This window comes from Salmo salar, chromosome 11 (assembly GCF_965601325.2).
Source record: "Salmo salar chromosome 11, fSalSal1, whole genome shotgun sequence".
NCBI lineage: Eukaryota > Metazoa > Chordata > Actinopteri > Salmoniformes > Salmonidae > Salmo > Salmo salar.
In genome coordinates, this window is record NC_138301.1 from 6,030,894 (window position 1) to 6,046,734 (window position 15,841).

The 15,841-nt window shown below is 42.5% G+C and overlaps 1 protein-coding gene across 1 annotated transcript in view; it reads right to left on the reverse strand.

Annotated features, from left to right (window-relative positions):
- LOC106561901 (low-density lipoprotein receptor-related protein 4-like) overlaps positions 1 to 15,841 on the reverse strand; it is a 278,722-nt gene that overhangs the window by 51,466 nt on the left and 211,415 nt on the right. Inside the window, 8 exon segments of the mRNA XM_014126232.3 lie at positions 4,020 to 4,237; positions 10,812 to 10,968; positions 11,767 to 11,997; positions 12,722 to 12,847; positions 13,097 to 13,231; positions 13,379 to 13,504; positions 13,873 to 13,998; positions 14,125 to 14,244. Coding sequence (XP_013981707.2) covers positions 4,020 to 4,237; positions 10,812 to 10,968; positions 11,767 to 11,997; positions 12,722 to 12,847; positions 13,097 to 13,231; positions 13,379 to 13,504; positions 13,873 to 13,998; positions 14,125 to 14,244 — 1,239 coding nt within the window.

Sequence of the window (15,841 nt, forward strand, 5' to 3'; positions counted from 1 at the left end):
CTAGCATACCCACCGCAAACTTCTGGTGAATTTACTAAATTACTCACGATAAACGTTCACAAAAAACATAACAATTATTTTAAGAATTATAGATACAGAACTCCTCTATGCACTCGCTATGTCCGATTTTAAAATAGCTTTTCGGTGAAAGCATATTTTGCAATATTCTAAGTAGATAGCCCGGCATCACAGGGCTAGCTATTTACACACCCACCAAGTTTAGCCCTCACCAAAGTCAGATTTACTATAAGAAAAATGTTATTACCTTTGCTGTTCTTCATCAGAATGCACTCCCAGGACTTCTACTTCAATAACAAATGTAGGTTTGGTCCCAAATAATCCATAGTTATATCCAAATAGCGGCGTTTTGTTCGTGCGTTCAAGACACTATCCGAAAGGGTAAATAAGGGTTACGCGCCCGACGCATTTCGTGACTAAAAAAATCTAAATATTCCATTACTGTACTTCGAAGCATGTCATCCGCTGTTTAACCTCTCTAGGCTAGGCGGGACGAATTCGTCCCACCTACGTAACAGCCACTGCTATCCTGTGGCGCGATTTTCAAAACCTTAAAAATCCTATTACTTCAATTTCTCAAACATATGACTATTTTACAGCCATTTAAAGACAAGACTCTCGTTAATCTAACCACACTGTCCGATTTCAAAAAGGCTTTACAACGAAAGCAAAACATTAGATTATGTCAGCAGAGTACCAAGCCAGAAATAATCAGACACCCATTTTTCAAGCCAGCATATAATGTCACCAAAACCCAGAAGACAGCTAAATGCAGCACTCACCTTTGATGATCTTCATCAGATGACAACCCTAGGACATTATGTTATACAATACATGCATGTTTTGTTCAATCAAGTTCATATTTATACCAAAAACCTGCTTTTTACATTACCATGTGACGTTCAGAACTAGCATACCCCCCGGGGAACTAGCAAACTTCCGGGGAATTCGCTAACATTTTACTAAATTACTCACGATAAACGTTCACAAAAAGCATAACAATTATTTTAAGAATTATAGATACAGACCTCCTCTATGCACTCGATATGTCCGATTTTAAAATAGCTTTTTGGTGAAAGCACATTTTGCAATATTCTAAGTACATAGCCCAGGCATCACGGGCTCGCTATTTAGACACCCGCCAAGTTTAGCCCTCACCATAAGTCAGATTTACTATAAGAAAAATGTTGATTACCTTTTGCTGTTCTTCGTCAGAATGCACACCCAGGACTGCTACTTCAATAACAAATGTTGGTTTGGTCCAAAATAATCCATCGTTATATCCGAATAGCGGCGTTTTGTTCGTGCGTTCCAGACACTATCCGAAATAGTAAAGAAGTGTCGCGCGCACGGCGCAATTCGTGACAATAAAATTCTAAGTATTCCATTACCGTACTTCGAAGCATGTCAACCGCTGTTTAAAATCAATTTTTACGACATTTTTCTCGTAGAAAAGCAATAATATTCCGACAGGGAATCTCCTTTTCGGCAAACAGAGGAAAAAATCCCAAAGGCGGGGGCGGTCGGGGTCACGCGCATAAGCCAGTGTCCCTTGATCGGCCACTTGAGAAAGGCGATAATGTGTTTCAGCCTGGGGCTGGAATGACGACATTCTGTTTTTTCCCGGGCTCTGAGCGCCTATGGACGACGTGGGAAGTGTCACGTTAGAGCAGAGATCCTTAGTAAATGATAGAGATGGAAAAGAAGTTCAAGAAATGGTCAGACAGGCCACTTCCTGTAAAGGAATCTCTCAGGTTTTGACCTGCCATTTGAGTTCTGTTATACTCACAGACACCATTCAAACAGTTTTAGAAAATTTAGGGTGTTTTCTATCCATATGTAATAAGTATATGCATATTCTAGTTACTGGGTAGGAGTGGTAACCAGATTAAATCGGGTATGTTTTTTATCCAGCCGTGTCAATACTGCCCCCTAGCCCTAACAGGTTAAAATCAATTTTTATGCAATTTTTCTCGTAAAAAAGCAATAATATTCCGACCGGGAATCTGTGTTTTAGTACAAAGAGAGAGAAACTAAAAACATGGTGTCGCCCCGTGCACGCGCCTCAGCTCATTGTCCTCTGATAGACCACTTAACCAAAGGCGCTAAAGTTTTTCAGCCAGCGGCTGGAATTACATCATTCAGCTTTTTCCCGGGTTCTGAGAGCCTATGGGAGCCGTAAGGATGTGTCACGTTACAGCAAAGATCCTAAATGTTCAATAAACAGAGCCAAGAAGCCCAAGGAATGGTCAGAGAGGGTACTTCCTGTACAGAATCTTCTCAGGTTTTTGCCTGCCATATGAGTTCTGTTATACTCACAGACACCATTCAAACAGTTTTAGAAACTTTAGGGTGTTTTCTATCCAAAGCCAATAATTATATGCATATTTTAGTTTCTGGGCAGTAGTAATAACCAGATTAAATCGGGTACGTTTTTTATCCGGCCGTGTAAATACTGCCCCCTAGCCCTAACAGGTTAAAGGAGGAACATATCAGAATCGGACGATATTAGCTAAGAATTCCAGCATCGGTATCGGCCCGATGTCTAGCTTTAACGCCGACGTGAAAAACCGATGTCAAAGCTGACGTGCATACCTATATAACGTAGGTACATGACATAATGATGCCATGTAATATTTTACACTACACGTACAACACAGCATTCCTAACCAAGCCCACAATGTCTACTGTGTGGATCGAACAGTCGAGCAGTCATTTGAAAGAGTAGGAACATTTCAGCAAGACAACTCAAAGGCAAAATCCATTAACGCCAAGATATTGGAATTCATTGCTCTTGACAATCAACCATTCTCTGTCTTTCGCTGACTGGTCGAGCACTGGTACACACTACACAAGTGCGCTATTTTTCAGATGTTGCCCTACTGGAGTTACACAGTAATAGCATCACTGCTATTAGCTTCACGACTGACATTTGGACCAGCGATATCAGCCCCATGAGCATGATAAGTCAGTGGTTCGTCTAGGATTTCCTACTGAGGAAAGTCGTATTGCATGCTCATGAATTTGCTGGTTGTCATACCGCTACTGCCATTTCAATGGCATTTGAGAACATGTTTGAAACTTGGAAACATGAACACACTAGCTTACTCCATTCGAACAACTGACTAGAGAAATAAGCTCATCAACGGTGCCTGCAGCAGATGTGATACCCTCTGTCATGGCATTGAAACGCTTGCACAACAAAACTGCCAACACAGGCTGTGAACTCGTGATTCGGTGGCATTCTCTCTTTACTGTGTCGCCACCATGCTCAATGCTTTGTACAAGGACCGCTACTTCGATGCAGACAAGAAACAGGGTTTACGTGAAATGTTACACACTCAGCTGGACAAGATGGAAATGGACAAAGTGACAGTGCGCACCGAGGAAGAGAGGCCATGGACAGACAGAGCTGAAACTGCACTGCTTGACATGTATGATGAAATCTTGGTTGAGAATGAAACGACTGAACAAATGAACAACGAAACAGCACAGCAAGTAAGTGAAAGAAATAGGTTTTGATTATATTTTACTGGTAATGGGGACATACATAAATGCCAACAAAATACGTTTTTGGTCAGTGTGGTGTGTGTGTAACCTTTAAAAGGCCGCAAAAATGTTTGTTATCGGTATCGATTTTTTTTGGCAAGGAAAATATCAGATATCATATCGGCCAAAAATGTCATATCGGTGCATCACTAGCGGAGTCCTTACCCATCTTCTGAAAATGTCTAAACCCTACCTCTTTACAAGCCTACCCGACAGCCCCCCCCCCCAACCCTGCAAAGAAATTAAACAAAAAAGGCATTTATCTTTTCCTACTAGCACTGACTTTGCTGATAAATACTTTGTTGAGGGAAAATGTACTTGATACAATTGTGAAGTGTTGTTGTCTCACTTAGCTATCTTATTTTCTGGCCAAACATTAATTTGGCAATAACAATTTCAAACATGGTCTGTGTGTGTGTGTGTGTCTGTGTTTGGTTCCCTGGTGTCCTTACCTTGGCTGATGACGGCCTTACGGTTCCGTCCATCCAGGTCAGCTCTTTCGATGACGTGATGCTTGGCGTCCACCCAGTACATGCGGTGCCCGGCGTAGTCGATGGTCAGCCCGTTGGGCCAGAACAAGTGTGTGTCGGCGATGATGCAGCGGTTGGAGCCGTCCATGTTGGCATACTCGATACGAGGAGTGTTACCCCAGTCCGTCCAGTAGATCTTGCTGTGGGGGGTGGAAAAAGTCATGGAAACTTAGGGTTAGGTTGTCATTGTCCAACAAAAAGATAGGTCACATATCATAGAACAAGCACCATTCAGACCTGGGATCAAATAGGACTTACTTTCTTTCAAATAATTTTGCTGCCTATATCACGTTTTCCTGGCGCAATGGAACCAATGCAGTAGTCCCATAAGTGCAAACCCCGCCCATCTGGCACTCCATGTAGGCTCATCAAATGACATTCAAAGTATTTAAAAGAAAATAAATACTATTTGAACCTAGGTGATTCATAGTTGTGTTATCAGATGCCACTGATGTCAGCTGTTTGATGTCAGCATTCATATCCAATTTACCAATCATCCTCTCAATTACCATACAATGAGGGGAAAACGTATTTGATCCCCTGCTGATTTTGTACATTTGCCCACTGACAAAGAAATGATCAGTCTATTTGAACAGTGAGAGACAGAATAACAACAACAAAAAATCCAGAAAAACGCATATCAAAAATGTTATAAATTGATTTGCATTTTAATGAGGGAAATAAGTATTTGACCCCCTCTCAATCAAAAAGATTTCTGGCTCCCAGGTGTCTTTTATACAGGTAACGAGCTGAGATTAGGAGCACACTCTTAAAGGGAGTGCTCCTAATCCCAGTTTGTTACCTGTATAAAAGACACCTGTCTACAGAAGCAATCAATCAATCAGATTCCAAACTCTCCACCATGGCCAAGACCAAAGAGCTCTCCAAGGATGTCAGGGACAAGATTGTAGACCTACACAAGGCTGGAATGGGCTACAAGACCATCGCCAAGCAGCTTGCTGAGAAGGTGACAACAGTTGGTGCGATTATTCGCAAATGGAAGAAACACAAAAGAACTGTCAATATCCCTCGGCCTGGGGCTCCATGCAAGATCTCACCTCGTGGAGTTGCAATGATCATGAGAACGGTGAGGAATCAGCCCAGAACTACACGGGAGGATCTTGTCAATGATCTCAAGGCAGCTGGGACCATAGTCACCAAGAAAACAATTGGTAACACACTACGCCGTGAAGGACTGAAATCCTGCAGCGCTCAAGAAAGCACATAAACATGCACGTCTGAAGTTTGCCAATGAACATCTGAATGATTCAGAGGACAACTGGGTGAAAGTGTTGTGGTCAGATGAGACCAAAATGGAGCTCTTTGGCATCAACTCCACTCGCCGTGTTTGGAAGAGGAGGAATGCTGCCTATGACCCCAAGAACACCATCCCCACCGTCAAACATGGAGGTGGAAACATTATGCTTTGGGGGTGTTTTTCTGCTAAGGGGACAGGACAACTTCACCGCATCAAAGGGATGATGGACGGGGCCATGTACCGTCAAATCTTGGGTGAGAACCTCCTTCCCTCAGCCAGGGCATTGAAAATGGGTTGTGGATGGGTATTCCAGCATGACAATGACCCAAAACACACAGCCAAGGCAACAAAGGAGTGGCTCAAGAAGAAGCACATTAAGGTCCTGGAGTGGCCTAGGCAGTCTCAGACCTAAATCCCATAGAAAATCTGTGGAGGGAGCTGAAGGTTCGAGATGCCAAACGTCAGCCTCGAAACCTTAATGACTTGGAGAAGATCTGCAAAGAGTGGGACAAAATCCCTCCTGAGATGTGTGCAAACCTGGTGGCCAACTACAAGAAACGTCTGACCTCTGATTGCCAACAAGGGTTTTGCCACCAAGTACTAAGTCATGTTTTGCAGAGGGGTCAAATACTTATCTCCCTCATTAAAATGCAAATCATTTTTGACATGCGCTTTTCTGGATTTTTTTGTTGTTATTCTGTCTCTCACTGTTCAAATAAACCTACCATTAAAATTATAGACTGATCATTTCTTTGTCAGTGGGCAAACGTACAAAATCAGCAGGGGATCAAATACTTTTTTCCCCCACTGTATGCAATTACCAGAGATCCCTGCGGCCTTATTTTGACATAATTGCTTGTTTAGGTTCCACCTCTGAAAATGACACAGGCTACTTATAAATATATATTCCCAAATTGGGGTGGGGAAAAACGTAGTGGTGATTTCCATGTGGAGTGGAGAAACATCAATAAATAGGGAACTGACAGCTGTCAGTGAAGCTAGCTATTTTGCTAGCCTTATTTTTGTTTTTACTACACCGTATTCAAAAGATTAGTCAGATGGCTAGGCTAGTTCTGGAGCTGGATTTGTCATAAGCATTGAGAGCAAACTCACCACAAATGGAAACCAGTATCTTTGACCTCGCTATCTATTGTTATCTCAAGTTTTGGCATCTTCCACAAGAGACAAGCGTTTTTCTACATTGTAATAGACACACTGTAAACTTTGGTATGCAGGCTTTGGCTGCGGTACAGCAAAGCCAAGTCAGCCTGTGCTCATGGTTCTCACATGGGAATTTAAATGATAGGCTATAATGACTTTGCTCATGATGCACGTTGTATCGGACACGAAACACCAATACAAATGTAACAACCGCACAACAAAATAGATAAGTTCCTTGAATTTTCCTTCGCGGGTGCCTGTTCATTATAGGACAGAAACTTGTGGCTTAGCTGCACCAATCAAAGCAGTGCAGCGTGTAGTGAAGCTAGACTTTAGTGGTCAAAACAATTCATCTTGGGTCGACGGTGGGAGCAGGGTTGCAAAACGCAATAATATCACGCAATTATACCATTTATAAAATGGTCATATACAGCTATGGAAAAAATTAAGAGACCACTGCAAAATGATCAGTTTCTCTGGTTTTTACTATTTATAGGTATGTGTTTGGGTAAAATGAACTAATGACAACCTTTCTCCCAAAGTGAAAATATTTGGGCATTTATTTGCAGAAAATGACAACTGGTCTAAATAACAAAAAAGATGCAGTCTTGTCAGACCTCGAATAATGCAAAGAAAATAATACAAATGTTTTAACTTAGGAAGAGTAAAAAAATCAATATCAAATGGAATAACCGTGATTTTCAATCACAGCTTTCATGCGTCTTGGCATGCTCTCCACCAGTCTTTCACATTGATGTTGGGTGACTTTATGCCACTCCTGGCGCAAAAATTCAAGCAGCTCAGTTTTGTTTGATGGCTTGTGACCATCCATCTTCATCTTGATCACATTCCAGAGGTGTTCAATGGGGTTCAGGTCTGGAGATTGGGCTGGCCATGACAGGGTCTTGATCTGGTGGTCTTCCATCCACACCTTGATTAACCTGTTAGGGCTAGGGGGCAGTATTTACAACGCCGGATAAAAAACGTACCCGATTTAATCTGGTTACCACTCCTACCCAGTAACTAGAATATGCATATACTTATTACATATGGATAGAAAACACCCTAAAGTTTCTAAAACTGTTTGAATGGTGTCTGTGAGTATAACAGAACTCATTTGGCAGGCAAAAAACTGAGAAGGTTTCATGCAGGAAGTGGCCTGTCTGACAAGGTGTCGTTCTTCTTGTCTCTGTTTATTGAAGAGTGAGGATCTTAGCTGTCCCGTGACACTTCCTACAGCTGCCATAGGGTCTCAGAAGGCGGTAAAAAGCTGAATCGTGGCTTTGCAGGCTCTGGCTGAAAAAAAGTACCGCGTTTGGGTAGTGGCTGGTTACAGTACTGTGAGACTCAGGCTCGTGCCCGCGTCGACCGAAAGCTTTGTTTACTTTCCTCTGTTTAGCTAAATGGACATTCCCGGTCGGAATATTATTGCTTTTTTACGAGAAAAATGGCATAAAAAATGATTTTAAACAGCGGTTGACATGCTTCGAAGTACGGTAATGGAATATTTAGATTTTTTTTGTCACGAATTGCGCCATGCGCACGACCCTGATTTACCATTTCAGATAGTGTCTGGGACGCACGAACAAAACGCCGCTATTCGGATATAACGATGGATTGTTTTGGACCAAACCAACATTTGTTATTGAAGTAGCAGTCCTGGGAGTGCATTCTGACGAAGACAACAAAGGTAATGAAACTTTTGTAATAGTAAATCGGAGTTTGATCAGGGCTAAACTTGGTCAGTGTCTAAATGGCTAGCCGTGATGGCTGGGCTATCTACTGAGAATATTGCAAAATGTGCTTTCACCGAAAAGCTATTTTAAAATCGGACATATCGAGTGCATAGAGGAGTTCTGTATCTATAATTCTTAAAATAATTGTTATGTTTTTTGTGAACGTTTATCGTGAGTAATTTAGTAAATTCACCGGATGTTTGCGGGGGGTATGCTAGTTCTGAACGTCACATGCTAATGTAAAAAGCTGGTTTTTGATATAAATATGAACTTGATTGAACAAAACATGCATGCATTGTATAACATAATGTCCTAGGGTTGTCATCTGATGAAGATCATCAAAGGATAGTGCTGCATTTAGCTGTGGTTTTGTTTTTTGTGACATTATATGCTAGCTTGAAAAATGGGTGTCTGATTATTTCTGGCTTGGTACTCTGCTGACATAATCTAATGTTTTGCTTTCGCTGTAAAGCCTTTTTGAAATCAGACAGTGTGGTTAGATAAAGGAGAGTCTTGTCTTTAAAATGCTGTGAAATAGTCATATGTTTGAAAAATTGAAGTTTTTGTATTTTTGAGGAATTTGTAATTCGCGCCACGCCTATCATTGGATATTGGAGCAGGTGTTCCGCTAGCGGAACGTCTAGATGTAAGAGGTTAACACTTTTTTGGTTACTACATGATTCCATATGTGTTATTTCATAGTTTTGATGTCTTCACTATTATTCTACAATGTAGAAAATACAAAAAATAAAGAAAAACCCTGTAATGAGTAGGTGTCCAACCTTTTGACTGGTACTGTATATATACAGACTAGCAAAGACATTTTAGAAAAATTGACAAAATCAGTGGATTGTTAATTTTCGTTTAAAAAAAGTTGTTGTACAAAAACTTTGCACCACCGATTTTCATTTGCTCCATGGCTCAAGTGCAGGCTACAGCGAAAAGCTGTTTGGCTCAGTTCGACTCGAAGAGGAAGCAGTTTGCAGGTGTATTAGCACATCATATAATCAGGGAAACACACGACATCCTCCACAATATCATACTTTGACTAAAACAGTGACTTATTGACTTCAATCGTTGTGAAACGTCATGGGTAAGCGCTTTCTGTTGAAAATAAAGTGAATTTCCACTTGTGGTACTTTAAGGCTGAGATAAAAGTAAAATCTGCTCCACCTTCTGTTAAATAGTTGCTCCAGATACAAAGTCCCTGGTTTATTTTCCATCAACATGAAAACTCAAGACTGCTACTGCAGCAAGCAGAGCGTTTCATAAGCAAGGAAACAAATTCAGACCTGCCAACCTTGAAGAATTTTTATCAGTTTCACTTTAGCGCCGCACCCCTAGCCCCGGACCCCATGTACCTTTTTTAGCCTAATAACGATGTTGGCAGAAGACTGCCTCAGTAGGAATGTTATGCTATAGACTGCTATGGGTACTTGGTAATTGGCTGCTCTTCAGTAGCAATCTAGAAATACATTCTAAGTTGCACTACTCAGAAATATCCTGGTTGCTAAAACTCTAATTGTTCGCCTAATTTCAGTTTATGTGACAAAATTAGCTAGTATAGTGTAGAGAATCATTGTACCATCTAAACCTCTGTGAAATATATTTTCCATAATCACGCAAAAACAAAACTTAAGAACGGGAAGCATAGAAATAGCACCCATAGAACAGATCTACCGCTTCTTAGACTTGCTATCAAGTAAATTGATAGATCTATAACACACAGCTCAATGTGAATTTGTTTCGGTCACCCAAAAAGTTACATATTGCCACTTTGCATTTCTAACTAGGTGGTGCTGATGTAGGCCTAAGGTTGAGTAGGAGAGAGGTCTGGAATTTGTGAAGTTGGAGAAGAAAATTGGAGCATTTTGTTTCTTTTTTTTTTTACCTGTAACTGCCATTTCCTGAAACCTAGTCTTAAATGATTTCAAACAATGTAGCCAACACAGTACTCTAGTGTGTGATGCTAAATTAGATTGAGGTGGTCGCAATGACACAAACATTTTTCTAGGTTAAATTTAGGGGTAATGATCATTCTAATTCATAGGTGTCTTAATGTGGAAACACTCGTGGAAATGTAAACCGTCTTCATCTTAATTTGTAGCTAACTACGTTTTGTAATGACGCCTTAGCTAAGAAGCTGTCTAAGGAATAATATTGGTTATGTGCTTGACTAATACATAACATTTTGGAAAATATATTTGGAAAACAGTCTGTTCTCCATTTTCCCTACCCTTTTTCCTCACACATCAGTGGTATCAACAGACGAAGTGGAGAGCTGCCATCCAGCTGCAAGGAGGAAAATAGTACTACAACTACGGGGGGCGGGGAAGGCAGGAGTGGAGAGCTACAGTCCGAGTCCTATGGTTGGTTCTGCCCCAACTTCAGAAGGTTGAGTCAAAAACCACAATGTGCCCACTAGAAGTCTATTTTGGTGTATTTTAGGGGTATTTGTTGTACCAGCGTACTTTGACTTGAAATTGCGTTTATGGTACACAAAATGCGTGCTGGTTAGCAGGTAGGGATAGAGAGGAGAAAGAGAGAGATCCTCCTTACCCCTCTATAGGGTGCAGTGCGATGGCTCTGGGTTTCTCCATGCTCTGCCATAGGAGGACCTTGCGGTGGGTTCCATCCAGATTGGCCACCTCAATACGGGACGTCCCTGAGTCAGTCCAGTATAGCTTGTCATGGATCCAGTCTATAGCCAGACCACCTAGTGGGAGAGTGCAGGGTCATGTTCATTAGGGACCAATCAGAAGAAAACAGACTGAAACAGGGAGGGACTGTCTTGACTTTGTTTTTCCATTGCAAAGGTTTAAAACATGTTATGTTGCATGCCCTAATAAACACAACCCAGGTAGTCAACAGATGGTAATATTAAAATGTGGCAAAAGAATCAGGGCTGTTGAGCAATCTAGTTATTCTCTAGGGGTTATGGTTTGGAGCAAACATTGGGTAAAAGTGTAGAAGCCAAAATCACATTTGGGATTAGATGGCGGCAGACAGCCTAACGGTTAGAGCGTTGGGCCAGTAACTGAAAGACTGATTCAAGTTCAAATTCCTGAGCTGACTAAGTGAAACATCTGCTGATCGTCAATAATAGCTGATCCCTGGCCGTGAACCCACTCTCTGAGGGTGTCTCAGGAGGAGTGGGATATGCAAAAAAACACATTTCCATTTCACACCACACACTTGTACAGGTTAGAACAAATATAAGCCCCCCTCTATTTGACGTTTTTATATTAGAAAATGCCATCCATTTGTCTTCTTCAGCATGGCCAGATTGTGTTTACTCGTCATTTGTCCTAAACCAGACTGTTGCTGTGCTGTTGATACATGTTCTGACCGTAGTAAAACCATGTGTGGTTGTAGTTATAACTGGGCTTTCCTCTACATAATTGTGTGTGTACAGAATGTAGCATGACCACCTGTGATCGTATCCATGCTGGTGGGAACCACGTGCTATGAATTCTATAGTGTGTGTTTTGACCATAAATGGTCATGTTCATACCTGGACTCTCTAAGCCAGTGGAAACCACTTCCTCCACGTTGCTCCCGTTCAGGTTGGCCTTCATGATGCGGTCAAGTGTGACGTCGGACCAGAAGACCAGCTCCTGGTTGTGGTGGAAGTCCAGAGCGATGGCATTTTCCAGGTTGTTCAGCAGCAGAGTGTACTCTGAACGGTGGGGCAACACCTGGCGGATGTCTATACGATTAGCGAACAGCAGCACTGGCTCAGGACCTAATGTGGAGGTACAGAGTAAGATAAAGAGAGGAGGGTATAGAGAGCAGGGAGGGAAAGGAAAGAGGGAGGGTAGTGAGAAACAAAATGATGGGTTAAGAGAGTGAGAGAAAGAGGGAGAGAGAGAAGAGGGTGTGGAGTGCAAGAGAGAGAGGAAGACCCAACATTAATATTAGTCAGTCAGTCAAGTATACCCACTGGCCACTGGAACCCAAACAGAGATGCTTGACCGGGGTTCATCAGTGATACACACCAGATTTGTGGGGTGCTGTATTGGCAATGTAGTGGACCCTAGCTCCAGAACGCCAAAACCAGGCCTTCGTTTCAAAAGGCACCCTATTGCTTTATAGTGAACTACTGTAGTACAGTAGTGACCTATAGGATATAAGGTGCCATTTGGGATGCACCCAAGCACTCGCTTTTCTGACCTTAAACCATCAGCTAACCTCAGCCACAGTCCAACTGTTCCAAGCTAAGCAAGGGATACGGTTACAATTAAATCCCGATGAAACATGCTTGCATGTTTTAAACACAACTATGATGCATATGGGTCACCCACAACCCAGGGCAGAGTAAGGGAAATTGTTTTAATTCCATGCAGGCAAAACATGTTTAAGACACAAAACTCTGATGCATCTCAGGTAAACAACTTCCCCAGGTGCTCGCAATCCCTCCACATGTTGAAGCCAAAGGTCTTAAATTGAAAGATTGTGAGTAGACTCACCCAGAGCCTTGCAGCTGCGCTTGTCAGGCCTCAGCTCGTAGCCCTGCACACACCAGCACTGAAACCCCCCCTCTGTGTTGGTACAGCCCTGGCTGCAGTAACCCTCCTCTGCACACTCATCCACATCTGGAAATGGGCCATATAGACAGGTGTGTGTGTGTGTGTGTGTGTGTGTGTGTGTGTGTGTGTGTGTGTGTGTGTGTGTGTGTGTGTGTGTGTGTGGGGGGGGGGTGGGGGGTAAGAATGTGATGATACTGCAAGAGTAAACACCTAAAATATATACATTTTCAATCAACTCATTATATAATCAGCAGAACTCATACATGACATTTTTTCTGACTCTCATCGCATGCACGCACGCACACACACACTCACCCTGGCAGGCCCTGCCATCCTCCATCAGTCTGTAGCCAGTATGACAGGTACACTGGACCAGACCTCTAGCCATCTGACACTTCTGAGAACAGCCTCCGTTATTCAGGTTACAGTTGCCCTCGCTGGACCGTGGGCCTACACTCAAACACACACACTTGTTAGAGAGATGTTATGATGTGGATTCTTACAAAAGTTTCCACATAGGCCCTCTAACACACACACACGGCACATCCACCCACACACCCACACACCCTTCCCCTTATACAGTCAGACATAACTCACGGCAGTCCTGGTGAGGGTGTTCGTCCGTCCCATCTCCACAGTCGCTGACCTCATTACAGACCTTCCTCTGGCCAATACATCGGCCGTTACCACACAGGAATTGGTCTGGAGCACACGGAGGGGTGTCTGGTGGGAAGATAGATGGAGAATGTTACAATGGGCTGAAAAAAGCTGTGACGAACAATGGACAACATCTGAAAACTCCTTGTTTGCGTCTCAAATGGCACCCCTTGGGTCCTGGTTAAAAGTAGTGCACTATATAGGGAATATGGTACCATTTGGGACGTAGCCTCTGACTTTTGAAGGATAGACACAAAAGGCCTGTGGGGTAATGGTAACCGTTCTTTAATGTGAGATTTAGCTCATTGTTTCTTTAGCCCGCCTATAAGAACTAAGTCCCTGGAGCTCTCTTTCTTTTCATCCTTTTATTTCCTCTGTACTGTCTAGTTTAGATTGATGCTGATCTGCACACGTGCACCCACCCACACACGTACCAGTCTTCTCACAGTCATCTTCATCGCTGCCATCAGAGCAGTCATCCTCGCCATCACATCTCCATGACAACCTGACACAGCGTCCCGATGCACAGCGGAACTGATCCGCAGTACACATGGAGGTGGCTGGAGGGAGAGGACAGGTTGGTTAGACACACACACACACACACACACACACACACACACACACACACACACACACACACACACACACACACACACACACACACACACACACAAGCAGATACTCACTGCAGTTCTTCTCATCTGATTGGTCATCACAGTCAAACTCCCCGTCACACCTCCAGCCAGCGTTGATGCACATCCCACTGCTGCACATGAACTCCACAGAACGACAAGGCTGGTGGGAGGCTGCAGGACACACATAACCACTACCGTGAGATAAAATGCAAATGCTTTTGGAACTTCAATCATCCCTGACAGTATAAAACAATTTATCTGAAGGACCCTGGTAATACAAGGATGATTTTACAGGGACAGAAAATAAATAAACATTTGGGGCAGGACATGCATGTTTGCAAAACAATAAAACATATCTATCCAAGACCAAACGAGCACACAGACTTTTATTCATGTGCAGTGTTATCAGTTAAACAAGAGAAGGGAACATGGCCAACAGAAAAGTGGGAGAGAAAAAAGAAGAATAAAGCAGTGCTGTGTGTGTGATGAGGGGATGATCAAAACACCAGGTGGTGAGAGAGAGAAATACATAGATAAGATAAGAAAAAAGAAAAGAAAAATAGATAGATAGATAGATAGATAGATAGATAGATAGATAGATAGATAGATAGATAGATAGATAGATAGAAAGAAACATTAAATGGACAGTGTTCTCATGTTCAAACCCACTTATCAGCTGGTACCCTGTCATCCACATTGACGGCCACAAACACAGAGAACGTTTCATCTGCTTGTGTGCGCCCAACTCTCAGAATACAGACACACACCAAATATACAGATATATCCATACACACACACACACACCACTAAACACACAGAGAATCATTTGATCTGCTCGTGTGCCCAGACGTCTCTCCATTCTTAACACACTCATCCTACTCCCTAGTCTGATGCATGCTAACAGAGCCCTATACACTTGTGTGGGCTGCCATGACAGAGAGAATGAGAGTGAGTGAGTGAGTGAGTGAGTGAGTGAGTGAGTGAGTGAGTGAGTGAGTGAGTGAGTGAGTGAGTGAGTGAGTGAGTGAGTGAGTGAGTGAGTGAGTGAGTGAGTGAGTGAGTGAGAGCGATTCCCAAACTTTCCATAACAAAGCCATCACCTACAGAGAAATTAACCTGGAGAAGAGACCCCTAAGCAAGCTGGTCCTGGGGCTCTGTTCACAAACACAAAAAGACCCCACATAGCCCCAGGACAGCAACACAATTAAACCCAACCAAATCATGAGAAAACAAAAAGATAATTACTTGACACATTGGAAAGAATTAATAAAAGAACAGAGCAAACTACAATGCTATTTGGCTCTAAAAAGAGAGTATAGCGGCAGAATACCTGACCACTGTGACTGACCCAAACTTAAGGAAAGCTTTGACTATGTACAGACTCAGTGAGCATAGCGTTGCTATTGAGAAAGGCCGCCGTAGGCAGACCTGGCTCTCAAGAGAAGACAGGCTATGTGCACAAAATGAGGTGGAAACTGAGCTGCACTTCCTAACCTCCTGCCAAATGTATGACCATATTAGAGACACATATGTCCCACAGATTACACAGATCCACAAAAAATGTTAAAACAAACCCAATTTTGATAAACTCCCATATCTACTGGGTGAAATACCACAGTGTGCCATCACAGCAGCAATATTTGTGAACTGTTGCCACAAGAAAAGGGCAACCAGTGAAGAACAAACACCATTGTAAATACAACCCATATTTATGTTTATTTTTTCTCCCTTTTCTACTTTAACTATTTGCACGTCGTTACAACACTGT